General features: G+C 53.0%; 1 protein-coding gene across 1 annotated transcript in view; it reads right to left on the bottom strand.

Moving 5' to 3' along the window:
• Positions 1 to 5,793: 5,793 nt before the first annotated feature.
• LOC143973824 (stromal interaction molecule 1-like) overlaps positions 5,794 to 23,955 on the bottom strand; it is a gene marked incomplete at its 3' end in the record, with an annotated part of 70,277 nt that continues 52,115 nt past the window's right edge. Inside the window, 9 exon segments of the mRNA XM_077474706.1 lie at positions 5,794 to 5,860; positions 10,918 to 10,945; positions 10,947 to 10,997; positions 11,000 to 11,153; positions 12,170 to 12,270; positions 12,847 to 13,014; positions 14,176 to 14,307; positions 14,309 to 14,354; positions 22,599 to 22,776. Of these exon segments, the coding sequence (XP_077330832.1) occupies positions 5,794 to 5,860; positions 10,918 to 10,945; positions 10,947 to 10,997; positions 11,000 to 11,153; positions 12,170 to 12,270; positions 12,847 to 13,014; positions 14,176 to 14,307; positions 14,309 to 14,354; positions 22,599 to 22,776 (925 nt within the window).

Here is a 23,955-nt window from a genome sequence, read left to right as displayed (position 1 = left end):
GAAAAATACAGAGTTTCTGTGGCTTTTGAAAACTATGATTGCTAGGAAAAATAAAAGTCTTGAAAGAAATGCATGAAGTGACAAGTATTTAAGTCACCAACCTAAATGTTCTCATCTATTTCTTTGCCTCAAACAGAGTGAAAGTATTTAGCCTTCAGTATGGCTCAATGACAGACAACACAAGGGAAGCAATTTATGAGTACTTCATGAAACCATACTTGATTGCAAAGGCAGCCAATTCCAAAGGTATTTTTCCGTGTTCCCTATTCTGTTGTTAGCCAAAGGTGCTTCTTGTCTCTCTTCACTGTGGTTAAAATGTCAGTTTCCTCTTTGATCTTGGAGTTATTTTATACCAGCTTGATAGAAAATATCTTTGTTTTCCTTTAGTTAATTGCAATGCTGGAAGCTTCCAGAACTGGCAGGATTTGAACACTGGAGCCTTTTTCTCCTACTTTTCACTTCAAGAAATCCTAGCACTCTATGGATCATTTACACCGGTACGTCTACTGGAAACTGGTTGAAGTTTGTAGATCCTAGATTGATGGTGAAAGGGCTTAAACTAATCACATGAAATGGGTTCCCATGCTGTAGGGATGTTTACTGCTATACATAGGTTTTGGTCGCATGAGTTAACTGCACACATCTTCCGTGTGTTGTAGAAGAGGAATTGGGATATGCAGAGACAACATCAAATTACTAAAATTGAACTCAAAATACTGTTTCTGAAATGGGTAGTAAAAGGCTGAAGGACTAGAGAAGTGTATTTCAATGTTGGCTCCATCCGGGAAAATTAATAGAATGATTAAAAATAAAATGATAAATTCAGTTACTCTAACCATTGTTTACTGACAAGAAAAATATGATAACTCTTTTCCAGAATGACAGTCTCCAGCAGTCCTGGCTGAATTTGTGACCAAAGGTGATGTTCTCCTCAATGCAACTTTGCTGGAAACATATCTAAGCGCCATCGCATTACAAAATGTCACAGTCTTCCTGCAAGCTCTCTCTACACAGCAATTCAGGTAAATATGAAAGAGCAATCCTTAAAAACATTGTGCTTTGACCAGAAGACTTCTAAAGTTATGCGGTTTTAGGAGACTCTGGTATTTATGTTTGATTAGCATGCAAGCAATAGCGTCTTTTTGTTAACTTTTTCAAAAATCCTTGATTTCTACATGTAGGCAAACTTGTCAGAGGAGCAAGTAACAACAATAAAGACAACACTCCTAGCCACACAGCTCAGGAATCATCAGGCCAACTTCACTATCTATACAACAGATGAGTGGATGGTCTTATTCCAGGATTACTTGTTTAACTTGACTATGTATTTCGACCAAACCATTCTTGAGTTCATTCCTCAGTACATACCCTGCTCATCCTACCAAGCAATGTAAGTACAAAGATGTCTAAGTCAGAAAAATACAGAGTTTCTGTGGCTTTTGAAAACTATGATTGCTAGGAAAAATAAAAGTCTTGAAAGAAATGCATGAAGTGACAAGTATTTAAGTCACCAACCTAATCGGGACCTCCTTCCTCCCGCTGGTGACCCCTCTAGTGATATAAAGATCTATATAGAGGAATCAGGACCTCCTTCCTCCTGCCGGTGACCCCTCTAGTGATATAAAGATCTATATAGAGGAATCAGGACCCTTCCTCCTGCTGGTGACCCCTCTAGTGATATAAAGATCTATATAGAGGAATCAGGACCTCCTTCCTCCTGCTGGTGACCCCTCAAGTGATATAAAGATCTATATAGAGGAATCAGGACCTCCTTCCTCCTGCCGGTGGACCCCTCTAGTGATATAAAGATCTATATAGAGGAATCAGGACCTCCTTCCTCCTGCTGGTGACCCCTCTAGTGATATAAAGATCTATATAGAGGAATCAGGGACCTCCTCCTCCTGCCGGTGACCCCTCAAGTGATATAAAGATCTATATAGAGGATCAGGACCTCCTTCCTCCTCATGGTGACCCCTCTAGTGATATAAAGATCTATATAGAGGAATCAGGACCTCCTTCCTCCCTCCGGTGACCCCTCTAGTGATATAAAGATCTATATAGAGGAATCAGGACCTCCTTCCTCCCTCCATGGTGACCCCTCTAGTGATATAAAGATCTATATAGAGGAATCAGGACCTCCTTCCTCCTGCCGGTGACCCCTCTAGTGATATAAAGATCTATATAGAGGAATCAGGACCTCCTTCCTCCTGCCGGTGACCCCTCTAGTGATATAAAGATCTATATAGAGGAATCAGGACCTCCTTCTTCCTGCCGGTGACCCCTCTAGTGATATAAAGATCTATATAGAGGAATCAGGACCTCCTTCCTCCTGCTGGTGATCCCTCTAGTGATATAAAGATCTATATAGAGGAATCGGGACCTCCTTCCTCCTGCCGGTGATCCCTCTAGTGATATAAAGATCTATATAGAGGAATCAGGACCTCCTTCCTCCTCCTGGTGACCCCTCTAGTGATATAAAGATCTATATAGAGGAATCAGGACCTCCTTCCTCCTGCTGGTGATCCCTCTAGTGATATAAAGATCTATATAGAGGAATCGGGACCTCCTTCCTCCTGCTGGTGATCCCTCTAGTGATATAAAGATCTATATAGAGGAATCAGGACCTCCTTCCTCCTGCTGGTGATCCCTCTAGTGATATAAAGATCTATATAGAGGAATCAGGACCTCCTTCCTCCTGCCGGTGACCCCTCTAGTGATATAAAGATCTATATAGAGGAATCAGGACCTCCTTCCTCCTGCTGGGGGACCCCTCTAGTGATATAAAGATCTATATAGAGGAATCAGGACCTCCTTCCTCCTGCTGGTGACCCCTCTAGTGATATAAAGATCTATATAGAGGAATCGGGACCTCCTTCCTCCTGCTGGTGATCCCTCTAGTGATATAAAGATCTATATAGAGGAATCGGGACCTCCTTCCTCCTCCTGGTGACCCCTCTAGTGATATAAAGATCTATATAGAGGAATCGGGACCTCCTTCCTCCTGCTGGTGACCCCTCTAGTGATATAAAGATCTATATAGAGGAATCCGGGACCTCCTTCCTCCTGCTGGTGACCCCTCTAGTGATATAAAGATCTATATAGGGAATCAGGACCTCCTTCCTCCTGCCGGTGACCCCTCTAGTGATATAAAGATCTATATAGAGGAATCAGGACCTCCTTCCTCCTCCTGGTGACCCCTCTAGTGATATAAAGATCTATATAGAGGAATCGGGACCTCCTTCCTCCTGCCGGTGACCCCTCTAGTGATATAAAGATCTATATAGAGGAATCGGACCTCCTTCCTCCTGCCGGTGACCCCTCTAGTGATATAAAGATCTATATAGAGGAATCAAGACCTCCTTCCTCCTGCCGGTGACCCCTCTAGTGATATAAAGATCTATATAGAGGAATCAGGACCTCCTTCCTCCTCCTGGTGACCCCTCTAGTGATATAAAGATCTATATAGAGGAATCAGGACCTCCTTCCTCCTGCCGGTGATCCCCTCTAGTGATATAAAGATCTATATAGAGGAATCAGGACCTCCTTCTTCTCGGTGACCCCTCTAGTGATATAAGATCTATATAGAGGAATCAGGACCTCCTTCCTCCTGCTGGTGATCCCTCTAGTGATATAAAGATCTATATAGAGGAATCGGGACCTCCTTCCTCCTGCCGGTGATCCCTCTAGTGATATAAAGATCTATATAGAGGAATCAGGGCCTCCTTCCTCCTCCTGGTGACCCCTCTAGTGATATAAAGATCTATATAGAGGAATCAGGACCTCCTTCCTCCTGCTGGTGATCCCTCTAGTGATATAAAGATCTATATAGAGGAATCGGGACCCTCCTTCCTCCTGCTGGTGATCCCTCTAGTGATATAAAGATCTATATAGAGGAATCAGGACCTCCTTCCTCCTGCTGGTGATCCCTCTAGTGATATAAAGATCTATATAGAGGAATCAGGACCTCCTTCCTCCTGCGGTGACCCCTCTAGTGATATAAAGATCTATATAGAGGAATCAGGACCTCCTTCCTCCTGCTGGGGACCCTCTAGTGATATAAAGATCTATATAGAGGAATCAGGACCTCCTTCCTCCTGTGGGTGACCCCTCTAGTGATATAAAGATCTATATAGAGGAATCGGGACCTCCTTCCTCCTGCTGGTGATCCCTCTAGTGATATAAAGATCTATATAGAGGAATCGGGACCTCCTTCCTCCTCCTGGTGACCCCTCTAGTGATATAAAGATCTATATAGAGGAATCGGGACCTCCTTCCTCCTGCTGGTGACCCCTCTAGTGATATAAAGATCTATATAGAGGAATCGGGACCTCCTTCCTCCTGCTGGTGACCCCTCTAGTGATATAAAGATCTATATAGAGGAATCAGGACCTCCTTCCTCCTGCCGGTGACCCCTCTAGTGATATAAAGATCTATATAGAGGAATCAGGACCTCCTTCCTCCTTGGTGACCCCTCTAGTGATATAAAGATCTATATAGAGGAATCGGGACCTCCTTCCTCCTGCCGGTGACCCCTCTAGTGATATAAAGATCTATATAGAGGAATCGGGACCTCCTTCCTCCTGCCGGTGACCCCTCTAGTGATATAAAGATCTATATAGAGGAATCAAGACCTCCTTCCTCCTGCCGGTGACCCCTCTAGTGATATAAAGATCTATATAGAGGAATCAGGACCTCCTTCCTCCTCCTGGTGACCCCTCTAGTGATATAAAGATCTATATAGAGGAATCAGGACCTCCTTCCTCCTGCCGGTGATCCCTCTAGTGATATAAAGATCTATATAGAGGAATCGGGACCTCCTTCCTCCCGCTGGTGACCCCTCTAGTGATATAAAGATCTATATAGAGGAATCAGGACCTCCTTCCTCCGCTGGTGACCCCTCTAGTGATATAAAGATCTATATAGAGGAATCGGGACCTCCTTCCTCCTGCCGGTGACCCCTCTAGTGATATAAAGATCTATATAGAGGAATCAGGGACCTCCTTCCTCCTGCTGGTGACCCCTCTAGTGATATAAAGATCTATATAGAGGAATCAGGACCTCCTTCCTCCTGCTGGTGACCCCTCTAGTGATATAAAGATCTATATAGAGGAATCAGGACCTCCTTCCTCCTGCTGGTGACCCCTCTAGTGATATAAAGATCTATATAGAGGAATCAGGACCTCCTTCCTCCTCCTGGTGATCCCTTCAGTGTTGCACCCCAGAAGAAGTCTATTGCCTTTCCCCTTCCCAGTTACATCAATATAACTAAACAGAAGGTTAGAAGGAAACTTGGGGGTCAATCACATCATGCGTTTCCCCCACAGGAGTCACCACAAATATTCCTGGGGGTGGGGGGCCCTCTAGGAGGCTCAAGTCAGCGGGGGGCCCTCTAGGAGGCTCAGGTTAGTAAGTGGGGAGCCCCCCCAAGGTTAGGGTTAAACACTTTCAGGCAGAAGCGGCACGCTCATGCAGAAATACCCAACACTGGGGGCAGGAGAGAGAATCCCAGAGGCGACATCTGCAGGGGGCAGGTCAGGAAGAGAGTCCATCTGAAGATAGTAAGTGGTGGAGTGGTGATAGTAGACAGGATGTGAGCCGGCCCGCGGGGGAGGTGGTGCGGAGAAAGGGGGACATGGTGCAGGAGAAGCATTGGAAGAAGAAGCGGAGGGGTGGTGATCAGAGCTGAAGGACTGTCCGTGAGAGAGGCTGCGCATTCGGTGGAGGGAGACTTTGCTGGGCCGGTAATGGACGGCCGGTGGGGCGGCTTCGCTCACCACGTAACCTTCTACCAACCTCTGAGATCCTAGGGTGGAATGCCCGGAGTCCACGTGCCGCTGCCGCAGGCTGGCCAGGTTGGGAGCTGTGGAGAAAGAAGAATACAATGAGATGGTGGAAGTTCAATGACTCCGTCAGCTTGCTGCACGTTCCTGGAGGTTCTCCTGGACTTCGAGGTGGAGGAGGTCCTAACCCCATGAAGGTTCAGGAGAATCGGCCAACCGAGCCAGGAACTGGCAAACAAGGCGACATCCTTACCGTCTGCCCCCCTCCCCCAGCATGCAATGTGCCCAGACTGTGTGAACATGCCGAGATCATCAATAAGCCATGCAAGACGTGTGTGAGGACAATTCTACGGAGCTGAAAGAAGTGAACATCCATTCCTGGAAGAGGGCTGCCTACAGAGGACAGGCATGTGGGGGCATGTGTGGGGGGAGGGGGACCAGAAGAGGTCTCATCGCTAAGAATACAGAACGAGAGGTTACCTTCAGTACGTCACAATGATCAGAGATAAGCAGCTGAAGTCACAAACAAATCGTTTTCTGTAACAGGTGGACGTCTCTCCCTGTTGGTTCCCTGAGTTCCCTCTCACTGGGAAGACTTGATTTTCTTATTTACTTGTATTCTCTCCCTGTCAGAGCACAGCCTGCTTGAAGGCCCCACAGAGGCTGTCCTGTGTCCTGCCTGATCTCAGATAACCAACCGGGAAAGAAGATCAGCCAAATGTAGGTTTTCCCTTCTCCAGTCATATATATGGAGCTCTGGATGGAGACAGGACAGCGCCAGAACCCTATATTTACCCCCTGGAACCCCTATCAAACCCCCCCCCCACTATCCCCAATCTCCACTTCCCCAACTTGTCTATCCACCCCCCGGATTTTCCCTTCCCAACGGTCTACTCACACCCCAAATAACCCCCCCAAAGAAACACGTTTACTCCAAGGACCCCCAACCCACCAGGACACTCTCCCTTTCCCCAGAACTGTCCAATAACACCCCCGACATCCTCCTCCCCTCAACTGTCCACTCCCAGGACCCCTCCCCATCCAATAACCCCCAGGACCCCTCCCCATCCACTCCCAGGACCCCCCCACCCAATCACCCCCTAGACACCCCCCCAACTGTCTACTCACCAGGACCCCTCTCCATCCAATCAACCCCTGACACCTTCCAACTGTCCACTCCCAGGACCCCTCCCCATCCAATAACCCCCTAGACCCCCCCACCCAATCACCCCCTAGACACCGCCCCTCCAACCTGCTACTCACCAGGACCCCTCTCCATCCAATTCAACCCCTGACACCTTCCAACTGTCCATTCCCAGGACCCCTCCCCATCCAATAACCCCCTGGACCCCCCCAACTGTCCACTCCCAGGACCCCTCCCCATCCAATAACCCCCTGGACCCCTCCCCATCCACTCCCAGGACCCCCCCACCCAATCACCCCTAGACACCCCCCCCCCCCCCAACTGTCTACTCACCAGGACCCCTCTCCATCCAATCAACCCCTGACACCTTTCAACTGTCCACTCCCAGGACCCCTCCCCATCCAATAACCCCCGGGACCCCCCCAACTGTCCACTCCCAGGACCCCTCCCCATCCAATAACCCCCTGGACCCCTCCCCATCCACTCCCAGGACCCCCCCACCCAATCACCCCCTAGACACCCCCCCCCCCCCAACTGTCTACTCACCAGGACCCCTCTCCATCCAATCAACCCCTGACACCTTCCAACTGTCCATTCCCAGGACCCCTCCCCATCCAATAACCCCCTGGACCCCCCACAACTGCCACTCCCAGGACCCCCACCCAATCACTCCCTAGACACCCCCCCCCCCGTCTACTCATCAGGACCCCCCACCCAATCACTCCCTAGACACCCCCCCCCCCCCGTCTACTCATCAGGACCCCTCTCCATCCAATCAACCCCTGACACCTTCCAACTGTCCACACCCAGGACCCCTCCCCATATCCAATAACCCTTTGGACACCCCCCCAACTGTCTACTCCCAGGACCCCTCCCCATCAAATAAGCCCCTAGACCCCCCCCAACTGTCCACTCCCGGGACCCCTCCCCATCCAATAACCCCCTGGACCCCCCCAACTGTCCACTCCCAGGACCCCTCCCCATCCAATAACCCCCTGGACCCCCCCCCCTCCAACTGTCCACTCCCAGGACCCCCACCCAATCACCCCCTAGACACCCCCCCCCCCCCCCCCGTCTACTCACCAGGACCCCTCTCCATCCAATCAACCCCTGACACCTTCCAACTGTCCACTCCCAGGACCCCTCCCCATATCCAATAACCCCTGGGACCCCCCAACTGTCCACTCCCAGGATCCCCCTCCCCCCAATTTTCCACTCCCAAGACCCCCTCCCCATCCAATCTCCCCCTAAACCCCCCCCCCCCCCAACTGACTACTCACCAGCACCCCTCTCCATCCAATTATCCCCTGACACCTTCCAACTGTCCACTACCAGGACCCCCTACCCATCCAATCTCCCCCTAAACACCCCCCAACTGTCTACTCACCAGGACCCCTCTCCATCCAATTATCCCCTGACACCTTTCAACTGTCCACTCCCAGGACCCCTCCCCATATCCAATAACCTCCGAGACCCCCCGTCCATTCCCAGAACCCCACCATCCAATCACCTCTTGGACCCCCCCCCCCCAATTGTCCACTCCCAAGACCCCCCTCCCCATCCAATCACCCCCTGGACACCCCCCATCCAGACCCGTCTGATCACCCCCTGGACCCCGCCCCCAAGACATCCCCATCCAATCCCCCCCAGACACCCCCCCCCCCCACATCTGCCCCTCCCAGGACACCTCCCCATCCAATGACCCCCAGTCCCCAGAGAGCCCATCGGGGGGCGCTGTCAGTAAAGGGAGGAAAGGGTTAGAGCGGAGAAGTGACAGTTGGAGTTCTACCAGCCGAGTGACAGACAGGAAGTGAGAACATTCCGCCAAACCCGTAAACTTCCAGAGAGCCGAGTCCTCGGAGCAGGTAGACGGGCGCTCGTTGTATCTGCGTCCCATCAGCCACGCGGCATCTGTCTCAACCAATGAGGGGGGAGAATGAGGTGGGAGGGGATAAAAAGTTCTCCCTATCAGAATACACAACATTCACTTCTGGCTGGAGCTCCTCCCCCTCTGGGAATCAGCCACCGCCGGTCCTGGCTCTGCCCAGGTGACCCGAATGAGACTACCAGGGCGGGGATTGGAGTCGGACAATGGTGTGGGGGATGGAATATTAAATGGCAGCAGGTGGGCGGTTCTACCTGCCAGACTCCACCCATTAAAGTGGAACTCTAGGAAACCTGAGTAGGATGATGAATTTGTGATTCTGTCCGGCCGGTCTGGTGATTACCGATCACTGGACTGAGGTGACGACTCTCCATCCAATGAGGAGGCGGTGACACCGGAAGGAGGACTCGGCGACATGCAAGTCACAAGACCGTCTGCACAGAACTCCACAGTTCCATTTCAGTCCCTGGACCTCTTCCTGCAAACACTTCCCGGAGCCGACTTCCTGTTGTGTCTCTGGGACAGGAAGTGAAGGGAATCTTCCTCGGGGGGACACCGACGGGTTTCACCTCCTCTACTCCAGAGAGCTGAAACTAATCTCTGGCGATGAATAGGAGCGCTCCCCTCTGGACGGATCGCCGGTGACCCCGGATCACACTATTAAAGGGCCAGTACACTCCAATGACAACCTCAGGAGGAGGCATCTGGGCTATATACCCCCCCCCCCCCCCCCCCCCGTGAGGGAATACCCCATATTGTACCAAACATGTCACACTTGTGGAACGGCGACTGACAGGCGTCATCGCCAAAGGTTTACAGGTTACCAGCTTGGCGTTTCAGAGGAGTCCTGGGGATAGAATTATCGATCTCACTCACGGCGATACCTCACTTGTGTGGTGTGATCGCCGTTTACATATGTGGGTGTGGCCTAAGTATGTGTTCAACACTGAGCGCGAAGGGGGGCGGATCATTAATAAAATGTTTGGCTTTTTTACTTATTACATTTTTTTTTTATCACTTTTATTCCTATTAGGAGAAATGTAATTATCCCTTGTGAGAGAAATAAGGGGACAACAGGTCCTCTTTATGGAGACATCAGGGGCCAATAAAGCCCCCCAAATCTCACACCTCCACAGAGGCCCCCAAATCTCCCCCCTCCACAGAGACCCCAAATCTCCCCCCTCCACAGAGACCCCCAAATCTCCCCCCTCCACAGAGACCCCCAAATCTCACCCCTCCACAGAGACCCCCAAATCTCACCCCTCCACAGAGACCCCCAAATCTCACCCCTCCACAGAGACCCCCAAATCTCACCCCTCCCACAGAGACCCCCAAATCTCACCCCTCCCACAGAGACCCCCAAATCTCACCCCTCCACAGAGACCCCCAAATCTCACCCCTCTCCACAGAGACCCCCAAATCTCTCCCCTCCACAGAGACCCCCAAATCTCACCCCTCCACAGAGACCCCCCAAAATCTTTCTCCTCCACAGAGACCCAAATCTCACCCCTCCACAGAGACCCCCAAATCTCACCCTTCCCACAGAGACCCCCAAATCTCTCCCCTCCACAGAGACCCCCAAATCTCTCCCCTCCACAGAGACCCCCAAATCTCTCCCCTCCACAGAGACCCCCAAATCTTTCTCCTCCACAGAGACCCCAAATCTCCCCCTCCACAGAGACCCCCAAATCTCCCCCTCCACAGAGACCCCCAAATCTCCCCCCTCCACAGAGACCCCCAAATCTCTCCCCCTCCACAGAGACCCCCAAATCTCTCCTCTACAATGGAAAGCATTAGATAAAGAAAAACATGGATCTAACCAAAGGTTTACATTGGCCTGGAACAGGAAGTGATGTCATGAGGTCACTCCGGTCCTCCTAGACCATAGAGATGAGTGGAGGCCATCAGTGACTGCAAAGGGGCTGCAGGAGATGTAACAAAAGTGTGGCCCCCGCTGACTTCCTGCCCAGGAACCTGATAGGTGTCACTTCTAAATCTTTCCGTGTACTGGCCCTTTAATAAAACGCAGTGACACACCGCTCCCCACACGCAGGCAGAGGTGAAGGACGGGGGTCCCACCAAGGGGGGGAGGGGCCAATTGCACTTACACTGCATGCTGATGGGGGACACAATCTCCCTCATCGAGGTCGTCCAGGTCATCGGTCATTATAAAGTGGGCGGGCCAGGCCGGGCTCCGCCCACCAGACTGGGGTCGAGGTTCAGTGATGCCATCAGGAGGTGGATTCCGGGGTTGTTGACGATCTGGAAGCCGCAGAGAGTCTCGATCTGCTGCCAGCGATGGAGGCGTTCACGGAGCGCCGCGGTCACCTCGCTGAGCGCTTGCCTAGGAGGGGGGAGGAGGGGAGAAGGTGAGACGCCACGGAGTACAAAACCAAAAGGAAAACAAAATGATTCTTTTCTGTGCAGGACTAAAATAAAACTTAATTTCAGCAAAAGGTGGGATCATGCAAATGTCGCATTTCCATTTCCAGCCAGCAGATGGCACTCCTTTTATGAATGTTTACCAGGCAAATCCTAACTGCTTTGCTGAAAAGAAAAGTCCCTTTAAAGTGGAACTCCAGGAATATTTTGACATCAATGGGAGGGAAATTGAAAGTCTATGGCTGCCCAGACTGTTCCGTAAAAACAATCAACAAAAAGGTCAAGCAAAAACACAGAACAGAGGGGAGAAGCAGAACACTCTGAATAATAAAGTCATCCCATATGGAGAAGGAGCATTGAGGAAGACTCAAATCCCTTCAAAAACATCTCATCCCCGATTCCTTCCATCCCAGCCATACACCGAGACAGAAGAGTGGACATCCATCAGACCCAACCCAAGGGAAGTGACCTGAACATTGGGGACACGGGACAACCCAACACAGGAGGGGGGATTCTACAGGCCAGGACTCGCCTTGTATGGAAATGGGACCTTCTTTGGAGGACATTGAGGTCACATTTTGGGCAGAGAGAACAACTGGTCCCCATCAGACCATCTTCACCAGACTGGAACCACCATCCATGAATGGAGATGGGCGCCTTCAAACACGAAGTGCCTTCCATATATATAACGTTTTATCTTCTCCACTCCAATAATGTGACAGATGTGTGACTAGAAACATTATACATCCATCCTTGGTGTCATAACAGGGGGGCTCCACAAATCTCACCCCCCACCCCAAATGCCGTTCTTTGACAATCGACCTCTCCCCCGTCCATAGTCACTGAAGGGTCGGTGCTCCCTGTATGGATATAAAAAGACTAGGGGGATGTTCCTGACACTCCGGGGACTGGAGAAACTACGAAACGTTTACCCCATTCCACGTGACCAACTACCACCAGCTTTGGGTTCCATCTTACTTTGCCGTTAGGATTTTGTGGTCCACATCATCGAGGGAGGAGCTGTGAGCCACGTGAAACGTCCCGAACAAAGTGTTCCTCTTCTTCTTTATCTTCTCTGCCTACGAGACAAGACAGAAGCAATGAGAGACCGTCGCCCCCCGGAGGTCAGGGCTTTGTACTACAAGGGGGAAGATTATACAAGGGGGGGGGAGATTCTGACCCCCATAAAAGCTGCCCAAGGCGTTCTTCTCCCTTTTTAGGCGACGCCCAAATTAAACTCCAGTATAGAGCCGCCTCGCTGAACCTTTCACCCCTGAGGAACCATGGAAACGATTATTTCGGTCCGGGGAAACCCCTTGTAAAACCAGATCACTGGGAAGTCATAGGACCAAGGTAGTGATGTCAATATTCCCCCAGGTCACAGACCCCGGTGGTATCAGAGCTTGCCCAATGGAAGCATGGCAATGGGAAGAAGGGGCGGGCACAGTGAGTATAGGGGGGGCGGGGGGCCATAAAGCAGCAATAGCGGCCTCTGCTGACAGGCTCTTCCATTAGCAGCTTTTCACCAATTTTATTGGACAATTTCTCCCATTGGGTCTGCCCACCCCCTCCCAATCATAAGAGATTTGTCAGCAGGACTGGGGTGGGGGCATTTTATCCGGCTGTATAAACCCCCCCCCCCTTCCGGGTCTTACCCCTTCTTTGGCCAGCAACAGCTGCTTCTCGGCACTCTGCTTCTTGATGTTGTAGTATTGGATCTCCACCTCGTGCGTCAGCTGAAGCCACTTCTGGAGGGACTCCGGGGCCGACCAATTGCTGTGCGACTCCAACTCTTTCTCTGCATTGCGTAGAGCCATCCGCACCTGACAACGTCACACAGAGAGGTTAGAGAGAGGGGGCCGGGGACACTCACCTGATGCGACCCATCGATGTCTGGACACTTTGTATCATCATGGAGATTACTATTCCCTATGACTATGGGGGGTGCCATGGAGATTACTATTCCCTATGACTATGGGGGGTGCCATGGAGATTACTATTCCCTATGACTATGGGGGGTGCCATGGAGATTACTATTCCCTATGACTATGGGGGGTGCCATGGAGATTACTATTCCCTACGACTTTTGGGGTGCCATGGAGATTACTATTCCCTACGACTATGGAGGGTACCATGAAGATTATTCCATATGACTGTAGGGGGGGGGGGGGGGGGGGTGCCATGGAGATTATTCCGTATGACTGTGGGGGATGCCATGGAGATTAATATTCTGTATGACTATTGTGGGTGCCATGCCGGCCCCCCTTTAATTACACAGACAGTTGGGGGGGGGGGGGCTGGGAAACTCACCTGGATGTGACCCATCAACGACTGGACACTGTATCGTCATGGAGATTACTATTCCCTATGACGGGGGGGGGGGGGGGGGTTGGGGTGCTATGCTGGCCCCCTCTCATCACTAAGAGCAGTGGCATCACTAGGGGGTGGCTACTGGGGTTATAGCCCCAAATCTGTGGTCCATAGCTACAAGTGACCTAGGGAACCCTGATGTAATGAAGGGGGGGGGGGGGGCTCTGATGTAAGTGGGGATACACACATGTGTATGCCCGCCCAAGAATACGTCTCTCTTTACTTCGCCTGTATGGGCTCTAGCCCCAAATCTTTTGTAGACCTAGCAATGCCCCTGACTAAGGCAGAGGGAGGGACCCGGGGACACTCACCTGATGTGACCCATCGATGTCTGGACACTATATCATGGAGATTACCATTTCCTAATTTCCTATGACTATGGGGGGGGGGGGGGGCCCCATGCTGTGGGGAATTTGGCCTTGGGGGTTAAAGGGCACTATAACCAATGACCATGGGCAGCATGTGTGGGGGGGGGGTACGGCTGCAATGAGGTCTGACAAGGGGACGGCGCTGAAATAAGGGACCCCAATGGCTGGATTCCCAATGCCCCGGGTATACAGATAAATTTAGTTCCAGGTCATTCAGATGTAGGAGATGGAGTTCAGAGCCCTCACCTGCTCCAGCTCCTGCTCAGCATACTTCTGACGGCTCAGCTCATTCTCCGTCCCCTCCCGGAGCTCTCGCAGCCTCTGCGCCTCATGCTTGGCCAATTGGATCTCACTCTGCAGCTTCTTCTCCAGATGGACCCTTCTCCACCTCCACCGTCCGGTGCTCCTCCTGGGCCTTCTGCAGTCTGAAAACACACAGATAATGACTTACTACTCTGGCCTTCCATCCCTGGGGTCCCCCCCGGTTCAAATCCCAACCAGTATCTGCATGTGCTGCTCCCTGTGCTTGTGGGGGGGGTTTCCTCCAGGTACTTCTGGGTTTGGAAGAAAACCTCGCACAAGGACCACATGTGAGAACAAACAAGGAACCCAACTTACTAATAAGGGAAGCAGAGGGTACATTCCTGAGACACCGATGGAGGGAATGGAATGGAGGACATAGGAAGGAACCAAAGGAAGGAGGAGGACACTGCCTGAGAGAAGAAAAAACACCTTCTTAGAAAGGTAAAAGAGGGAGAGCTCCGAGACCTTGAAGACCACCTTATGGGACAATTTCAGCGAAGGGATCTTCCGAATATGAATAGAAGTTTCTAGAAAACTGAAGGATCAGATTAGGATTAAACGGCTTGAATAGCCTGGACTGTAGGAGTGACACGAGTCCTCCCAGAAATCCATCTGGAGCGATATCGATTGTGGACAACATATGGCAAGTAGGTAAAAATCCCCATAATAAAGCTTTGACCAAACCTTGGGGCTGGAAACCGAGGCAGTGATCAGGAAGGAAAGAGTGTGGAAGCCTGGAGATACGGCTTCCAGGAACCTTCTAGAAATGGTCACAGAAGATGGAGAAGAAAAACGCTCAATGGAACCATATGTGGAGGACAAACAACGAATCCTACTTCCTAATAGAAGAAGACGCAGAGGGTACAATCCTGGGACACCGAACCATGCCCTGGGCATGGAGGACGGAGAAAGGAGGCTTATGGAAGGAGGACACTGAGGGTGGAAGGAGGGAGTCAGATGGAAGGAGGACACTGAGGGTGGAAGGAGGGAGCCAGATGGAAGGAGGACACTGAGGGTGGAAGGAGGGAGCCAGATGGAAGGAGGACACTGAGGGTAGAAGGAGGGAGCCAGATGGAAGGAGGACACTGAGGGTGGAAGGAGGGAGCCAGATGGAAGGAGGACACTGAGGGTGGAAGGAGGGAGCCAGATGGAAGGTGGACACTGAGGGTAGAAGGAGGGAGCCAGATGGAAGGTGGACACTGAGGGTGGAAGGAGGGTGCCAGATGGAAGGAGGACACTGAGGGTGGAAGGAGGGTGCCAGATGGAAGGTGGACACTGAGGGTGGAAGGAGGGAGCCAGATGGAAGGAGGACACTGAGGGTGGAAGGAGGGAGCCAGATGGAAGGAGGACACTGAGGGTGGAAGGAGGGAGCCAGATGGAAGGAGGACACTGAGGGTGGAAGGAGGGAGTCAGATGGAAGGAGGACACTGAGGGTGGAAGGAGGGAGCCAGATGGAAGGAGGACACTGAGGGTGGAAGGAGGGTGCCAGATGGAAGGAGGACACTGAGGGTGGAAGGAGGGAGTCAGATGGAAGGAGGACACTGAGGGTGGAAGGAGGGAGCCAGATGGAAGGAGGACACTGAGGGTAGAAGGAGGGAGCCAGATGGAAGGAGGACACTGAGGGTGGAAGGAGGGTGCCAGATGGAAGGTGGACACTGAGGGTGGAAGGAGGGAGCCAGATGGAAGGAGGACACTGAGGGTGGAAGGAGGGAGCCAGATGGAAGGAGGACACTGAGGGTGGAAGGAGGGAGCCAGATGGAAGGAGGACACTGAGGGTGGAAGGAGGGAGCCAGATGGAAGGAGGACACTGAGGGTAGAAGGAGGGAGCCAGATGGAAGGAGGACACTGAGGGTAGAAGGAGGGAGCCAGATGGAAGGAGGACACTGAGGGTGGAAGGAGGGAGCCAGATGGAAGGAGGACACTGAGGGTGGAAGGAGGGAGCCAGATGGAAGGAGGACACTGAGGGTAGAAGGAGGGAGCCAGATGGAAGGAGGACACTGAGGGTAGAAGGAGGGAGCCAGATGGAAGGAGGACACTGAGGGTAGAAGGAGGGAGCCAGATGGAAGGAGGACACTGAGGGTGGAAGGAGGGAGCCAGATGGAAGGAGGACACTGAGGGTGGAAGGAGGGAGCCAGATGGAAGGAGGACACTGAGGGTAGAAGGAGGGAGCCAGATGGAAGGAGGACACTGAGGGTGGAAGGAGGGAGCCAGATGGAAGGAGGACACTGAGGGTAGAAGGAGGGAGCCAGATGGAAGGAGGACACTGAGGGTGGAAGGAGGGAGCCAGATGGAAGGAGGACACTGAGGGTGGAAGGAGGGAGCCAGATGGAAGGTGGACACTGAGGGTAGAAGGAGGGAGCCAGATGGAAGGTGGACACTGAGGGTGGAAGGAGGGTGCCAGATGGAAGGAGGACACTGAGGGTGGAAGGAGGGTGCCAGATGGAAGGTGGACACTGAGGGTGGAAGGAGGGAGCCAGATGGAAGGAGGACACTGAGGGTGGAAGGAGGGAGCCAGATGGAAGGAGGACACTGAGGGTGGAAGGAGGGAGCCAGATGGAAGGAGGACACTGAGGGTGGAAGGAGGAGTCAGATGGAAGGAGGACACTGAGGGTGGAAGGAGGGAGCCAGATGGAAGGAGGGACACTGAGGGTGGAAGGAGGGTGCCAGATGGAAGGAGGACACTGAGGGTGGAAGGAGGGAGTCAGATGGAAGGAGGACACTGAGGGTGGAAGGAGGGAGCCAGATGGAAGGAGGACACTGAGGGTAGAAGGAGGGAGCCAGATGGAAGGAGGACACTGAGGGTGGAAGGAGGGTGCCAGATGGAAGGTGGACACTGAGGGTGGAAGGAGGGAGCCAGATGGAAGGAGGACACTGAGGGTGGAAGGAGGGAGCCAGATGGAAGGAGGACACTGAGGGTGGAAGGAGGGAGCCAGATGGAAGGAGGACACTGAGGGTGGAAGGAGGGAGTCAGATGGAAGGAGGACACTGAGGGTGGAAGGAGGGAGCCAGATGGAAGGAGGGAGCCAGATGGAAGGAGGACACTGAGGGTGGAAGGAGGGTGCCAGATGGAAGGTGGACACTGAGGGTGGAAGGAGGGAGCCAGATGGAAGGAGGACACTGAGGGTGGAAGGAGGGAGCCAGATGGAAGGAGGACACTGAGGGTGGAAGGAGGGAGCCAGATGGAAGGAGGACACTGAGGGTGGAAGGAGGGAGTCAGATGGAAGGAGGACACTGAGGGTGGAAGGAGGGAGCCAGATGGAAGGAGGGAGCCAGATGGAAGGAGGGCACTGAGGGTGGAAGGAGGGTGCCAGATGGAAGGTGGACACTGAGGGTGGAAGGAGGGAGCCAGATGGAAGGAGGACACTGAGGGTGGAAGGAGGGAGCCAGATGGAAGGAGGACACTGAGGGTGGAAGGAGGGAGCCAGATGGAAGGAGGACACTGAGGGTGGAAGGAGGGAGTCAGATGGAAGGAGGACACTGAGGGTGGAAGGAGGGAGCCAGATGGAAGGAGGACACTGAGGGTGGAAGGAGGGTGCCAGATGGAAGGAGGACACTGAGGGTGGAAGGAGGGTGCCAGATGGAAGGTGGACACTGAGGGTGGAAGGAGGGAGCCAGATGGAAGGAGGACACTGAGGGTGGAAGGAGGAAGCCAGATGGAAGGAGGACACTGAGGGTGGAAGGAGGGAGTCAGATGGAAGGAGGACACTGAGGGTGGAAGGAGGGAGCCAGATGGAAGGAGGACACTGAGGGTAGAAGGAGGGAGTCAGATGGAAGGAGGACACTGAGGGTGGAAGGAGGGAGTCAGATGGAAGGAGGGAGCCAGATGGAAGGAGGGAGCCAGATGGAAGGAGGGAGCCAGATGGAAGGAGGACACTGAGGGTGGAAGGAGGGAGCCAGATGGAAGGAGGGACACCGAGGTGAACAGATGGAGCCCAAACAGAAAACCATCTTTTTTATAAAGGAAATGGAAAGACGCGAGCTCTGAGATCTTCAAGACCACCTTACGGGACAAGTTCAGCAAAAGGACCTTCCTAATTGGAATGGAAGATTCTGGAAAACTGAAGGATCAGATAAGGATCCTACGGCTTGAATGGGCTGGACTCCCAGAATTCCACCCTGGAGCTGCATCAATTATAGACACCTGGACAACAGGTAGGAAGGCGATGATCCAGTCTCAGCCGCAGAAAAGCATGAAGGATTGGAGGATACCACCCAAGGTTGGCCTTCCAAAATCCCATGACAAACTTTACAGGTAGACCGAAGAGCCTTATGCATGGCGGGAACAACACACTCCAAGACTCCTATAGCTCCACCACTTCGGCTTCCAATACCGTGCCATTAATGCCAGGGACTGAGAATTAGTGCAATGGGAGACCTTCAACAACAGATTTGAATGGTTGAGCAGGTGGCACCGTCTCCCAGGAGAGGAACCAGATCCATGCAGCAGGGCTTCCTGGGCCAAGCTGGGGGTTGAATGGAATAACTTCCCGATCAGTAGGGATAGCAGAGATGAGAACTTCCCTACAACATATGGGGAATCATGCTCTCGGCCCAGTGGCTCTCAGTGGAAGGGAGGCAGGTTGGTGTGAAGTGGAGCAGAGATCCAAGAAGCAGAGATGGCGGCCTTGTGTCTGCTAAGAGCCCTACACTTCCTGTATGATGCTTCCCACAGGGGAAGGACCAGGAGGATCCCTGCCTTAAAGTGAGGGTAAAAAATGCCTAGAAACAAAATGTCGGTGGGAGGTGCAGGAAAGAGACGCACCGGCAGTGTATTGGTAAAATTCCAGACCTAAACTGCCGAAAAGAGGTCTCCCTGCCACCCCCCACCCCCCCACTTTCTTAAGGATCAGCACAGGAGCAGTAAACAGATACGATGATTCTGTGGGGATTCGGGGGGCCCTATGGGATCAGGGTCCATTGGCTCTAGAAGGACGGGGTCACTTATGTGACTACAAAGATTCCAGATTGTCACCCCTGCAGGGCCCATGTAGAGCAAGCACCAGGTATGGTCCAGTGCAGAGTCCTGAAAATGTAACCCCCTCATTCCCAGGGCTCCATATCCGACTGGAGGGAAAACTGGGATCAAAAGACATCCGGAAACTTCCAGAACGATCTTCATGGAAAATCCTCCACAGCTTGGAACCCGAAGTCCGAAAAACCTCCCGGCATCTACTAAACGCAGAAATCCCAGTTATAGGTGGAGGGAGCGAGCTCTAGAATCGTTCTCTGGATTCCGGACCAATATATAAACCACTGTGTAGAAAATATACCCCCCCCTCCCCTCCCAGGCAGATACACTCATTATTGACAGGCAGCACCGTGCAAAGACCTCCACTAGGGGTCAGTGTGATGACATTGGAGAACGGAGGGGTCATTCGTCACTGTACACCATTCCCATGACGTTCCCAACATAACCCGGGGGGGGGGGGGGGGGGGGGTGAGGAGAGGAGACTTACGTTATATCACAGACAGGAGGGGGGGGGGGGGGTGAGGAGAGGAGACGTACTATATATCACAGACAGAAGGGGGGGGGGGAGGAGGTGAGGAGACGTACGTTATATCACAGACAGGACTGGTGGGGGCGGGGGGGGATTGGTGAGGAGAGGAGACGTACGTTATATCACAGACAGGACTGGTGGGGGCGGGGGGGATTGGTGAGGAGAGGAGACGTATGTTATATCACAGACAGGAGGCAGGAGGGGGGGGGGGTGAGGAGGAGGAGACATACATGTTATATGACAGACAGACAGGACGGGGGGGGGGGGGGGGGGAGGAGACATTGGTCATATACAACATGTACATTGTAGGACTACGACATAGTGGCAGGGAGGAGCTGGACCAGCATTGACAGTAGTCTATAGACAGAAGACGTGGTAGAGAAGGAGGGGGCTACGACGCGGTAGAGAAGAGGAGGCTACGACGCGGTAGAGAAGGAGGGGGCTACGACGCGGTAGAGAAGGAGGGGGGCTACGACGCGGTAGAGAAGGAGGGGGGCTACGACGCGGTAGAGAAGGAGGGGGGCTACGACGCGGTAGAGAAGGAGGGGGCTACGACGCGGTAGAGAAGGAGGGGGCTACGACGCGGTAGAGAAGGAGGGGGCTACGACGTGGTAGAGAAGAGGGGGCTACGACGTGGTAGAGAAGAGGGGAGGCTACGACGTGGTAGAGAAGAGGGGGCTACGACGTGGTAGAGAAGAGGGGGCTACGACGTGGTAGAGAAGAGGGGGCTACGACGTGGTAGAGAAGAGGGGGCTACGACGTGGTAGAGAAGGAGGGGGCTACGACGTGGTAGAGAAGGAGGGGCTACGACGTGGTAGAGAAGGAGGGGGCTACGACGTGGTAGAGAAGAGGGGGCTACGACGTGGTAGAGAAGAGGGGAGGCTACGACGTGGTAGAGAAGAGGGGGCTACGACGTGGTAGAGAAGAGGGGAGGCTACGACGTGGTAGAGAAGAGGGGAGGCTACGACGTGGTAGAGAAGAGGGGAGGCTACGACGTGGTAGAGAAGAGGGGAGGCTACGACGTGGTAGAGAAGAGGGGAGGCTACGACGTGGTAGAGAAGAGGGGAGGCTACGACGTGGTAGAGAAGAGGGGAGGCTACGACGTGGTAGAGAAGAGGGGAGGCTACGACGTGGTAGAGAAGAGGGGAGGCTACGACGTGGTAGAGAAGAGGGGAGGCTACGACGTGGTAGAGAAGAGGGGAGGCTACGACGTGGTAGAGAAGAGGGGAGGCTACGACGTGGTAGAGAAGAGGGGAGGCTACGACGTGGTAGAGAAGAGGGGAGGCTACGACGTGGTAGAGAAGAGGGGAGGCTACGACGTGGTAGAGAAGAGGGGAGGCTACGACGTGGTAGAGAAGAGGGGAGGCTACGACGTGGTAGAGAAGAGGGGAGGCTACGACGTGGTAGAGAAGAGGGGAGGCTACGACGTGGTAGAGAAGAGGGGAGGCTACGACGTGGTAGAGAAGAGGGGAGGCTACGACGTGGTAGAGAAGAGGGGAGGCTACGACGTGGTAGAGAAGAGGGGAGGCTACGACGTGGTAGAGAAGAGGGGAGGCTACGACGTGGTAGAGAAGAGGGGAGGCTACGACGTGGTAGAGAAGAGGGGAGGCTACGACGTGGTAGAGAAGAGGGGGCTACGACGTGGTAGAGAAGAGGGGGCTACGACGTGGTAGAGAAGAGGGGGCTACGACGTGGTAGAGAAGAGGGGGGCTACGACGTGGTAGAGAAGAGGGGAGGCTACGACGTGGTAGAGAAGAGGGGGCTACGACGTGGTAGAGAAGAGGGGGCTACGACGTGGTAGAGAAGAGGGGGCTACGACGTGGTAGAGAAGAGGGGGCTACGACGTGGTAGAGAAGAGGGGGCTACGACGTGGTAGAGAAGAGGGGGCTACGACGTGGTAGAGAAGAGGGGACCTATGACGTGGTAGAGAAGAGGGGGCTACGACGTGGTAGAGAAGAGGGGGCTACGACGTGGTAGAGAAGAGGGGGACTATGACGTGGTAGAGAAGAGGGGGCTACGACGTGGTAGAGAAGAGGGGACTATGACGTGGTAGAGAAGAGGGGGCTACGACGTGGTAGAGAAGAGGGGGCTAGGTCAAGGAGGAAAAACGCTGGAATAAGATCCACAATCCACGATTTTGCCTATACTGGGATTCCTGAAGTTGATGACGGGGGTCTCTTTGCATTTTTGCAGTTGGAGGCAATCTATACAGTTCCAATCTCGGACAGTTTGGTGATGGGGTGGGGGATGGGTCAGATCCTCAAGGAGTAGAGAGGATCCAACGTACTTCCTCTCAGAGGTCAATCATCGGGGGATGTGCGGGTATTTATATCGGGATATATTTAGTGCCGAGGTCGCGGGACGGTATAAATAGACGAGCCGAGCGGGAGGAAGGAGGACGAAGGTTGGCAGAGCAGTGCTTGGCCGGTGAAGACCATTCTGTGGCCCAGTGAAATGAATGGACTGCAATACACATCCATGGAGGACAACCTGGTGCCGATCTCGGGACACCAATCCACCTACCGATGTGAAGATCGGTGTATCTCACGCCTGCCTGGAGTTCATTGGTAACATCGTATAAAATGTGCAGATGACATAACACCATTAAATAGATGACATCACACGCTTCCACCAATCACTGTGGATACAATCTTATTCCCATATATGGACATGCCAATTCCTAATATAACGAAGACGGTGAGAGGAAACCTCTTACCACCGGCACTTCTCAGTGCCGAATTCCTCAAAACGCGCCGATCCTAGGGAGCGACTCTCCATTGATTTTTATCATTCGGTAATCTGAGGTCTGACCAAAGGCAACACCAATCGCCCAACGCACTCCACCCAGCCCATTGGACGGCGGCTCACCTCTCCTGAAGGTCGTGCAGGCTTTGCTCGGCGTGGTGCAGACCCTCCAGGTCCTTCATCATCTTCTTCATGTGCTCCTTGGAGTAGCGATTCTGGATGTAGGCGAACCAGCAGCCTCCCACCCCGATAACGATGGACACCACCAGCATGAAGTCCTTCAGGTGATTGTGACGGGTCACTGCGAAAAAGGAAGCCGAGAGGTTAGTTGTGAGGTCAGAGAGAAGGAACAAGAGCGGTATAAAGACTGGAGGAGTGACAACTGGCTGATATCGGTCAGCGATCAATTCGAGAAGCGGGGTAAAGGAGTTCTTCACCGCTTCCCTTGTCCTCCACCACCCCCCTCACCCTCCATAGTCCCCTGGTCCTCCACCACCCCCTCCCCTTGTCCTCCACCACCCCCTCACCCTCCATAGTCCCCTGGTCCTCCATTATTCCCTCCCCACATTCTTCTTCACCCCCCTCACCCTCCATAGTCCCCTGGTCCCTCCATTATTCCCTCCCCACATTCTTCTTCACCCCCCTCACCCTCCATAGTCCCCTGGTCCTCCATTATTCCCTCCCCACATTCTTATTCACCCCCCTCACCCTCCATAGTCCCCTGGTCCTCCATTATTCCCTCCCCACATTCTTATTCACCCCCCTCACCCTCCATAGTCCCCTGGTCCTCCATTATTCCCTCCCCACATTCTTATTCACCCCCTCACCCTCCATAGTCCCCTGGTCCTCCATTATTCCCTCCCCACATTCTTCTTCGCCCCCCCCCTCACCCTCCAACCAGATCGTTATCTCCGCTCTGGCATATTTCACCTCACAACAGCAAAACGACTTACAGGATCTCCATCTTATGGTGGAACCTTCATCTATGGTTCCCCCCGTGGTGCAGTTTCTTCACCCCAGTGCCAAATACAAAGCCTTCAACTTCTGGACAGATTCCAACATAGGGGGTCCTAAACCTTCATTCATACAGAGGTAGAGATAGGCAGCGCGGAACATATTCCAGAGGGTAGTATTGGGGGGCATTAGTGGTAGGTTGACTAAAACACATAAACCCAAAAAGGAAAGTATAGTAACAAGTCCTAGTTGCAGTCTCGGAACACCCAATAAGAGGATAGTATGCGACCAATCTAAACTACGTGGCATGGCCACCAATGCCAGGAGCCTGGCGGACAAGATGGGGGAACTAGAGATCCTGTTGTACGAGGAGGATTTGGATTTTGTGGGAATTTCAGAGACCTGGTTCAACAGATCTCTCATGATTGGCTGGCAACCACTCAAGGGTATTCCCTTTATCGCAGGGATAGAGAGGGTTAAAAAGGGGGGAGGGGTATGTCTATATATCATGAATAATGTACAAGTG

This window comes from Lithobates pipiens, unplaced genomic scaffold (genome assembly GCF_037356315.1).
Source record: "Lithobates pipiens isolate NorthernLeopardFrog02 unplaced genomic scaffold, aLitPip1_a1.2 Scaffold_121, whole genome shotgun sequence".
NCBI lineage: Eukaryota > Metazoa > Chordata > Amphibia > Anura > Ranidae > Lithobates > Lithobates pipiens.
Note: the sequence above shows the minus strand (reverse complement) of the source record. Positions and strands in the feature narration are given on the sequence as shown.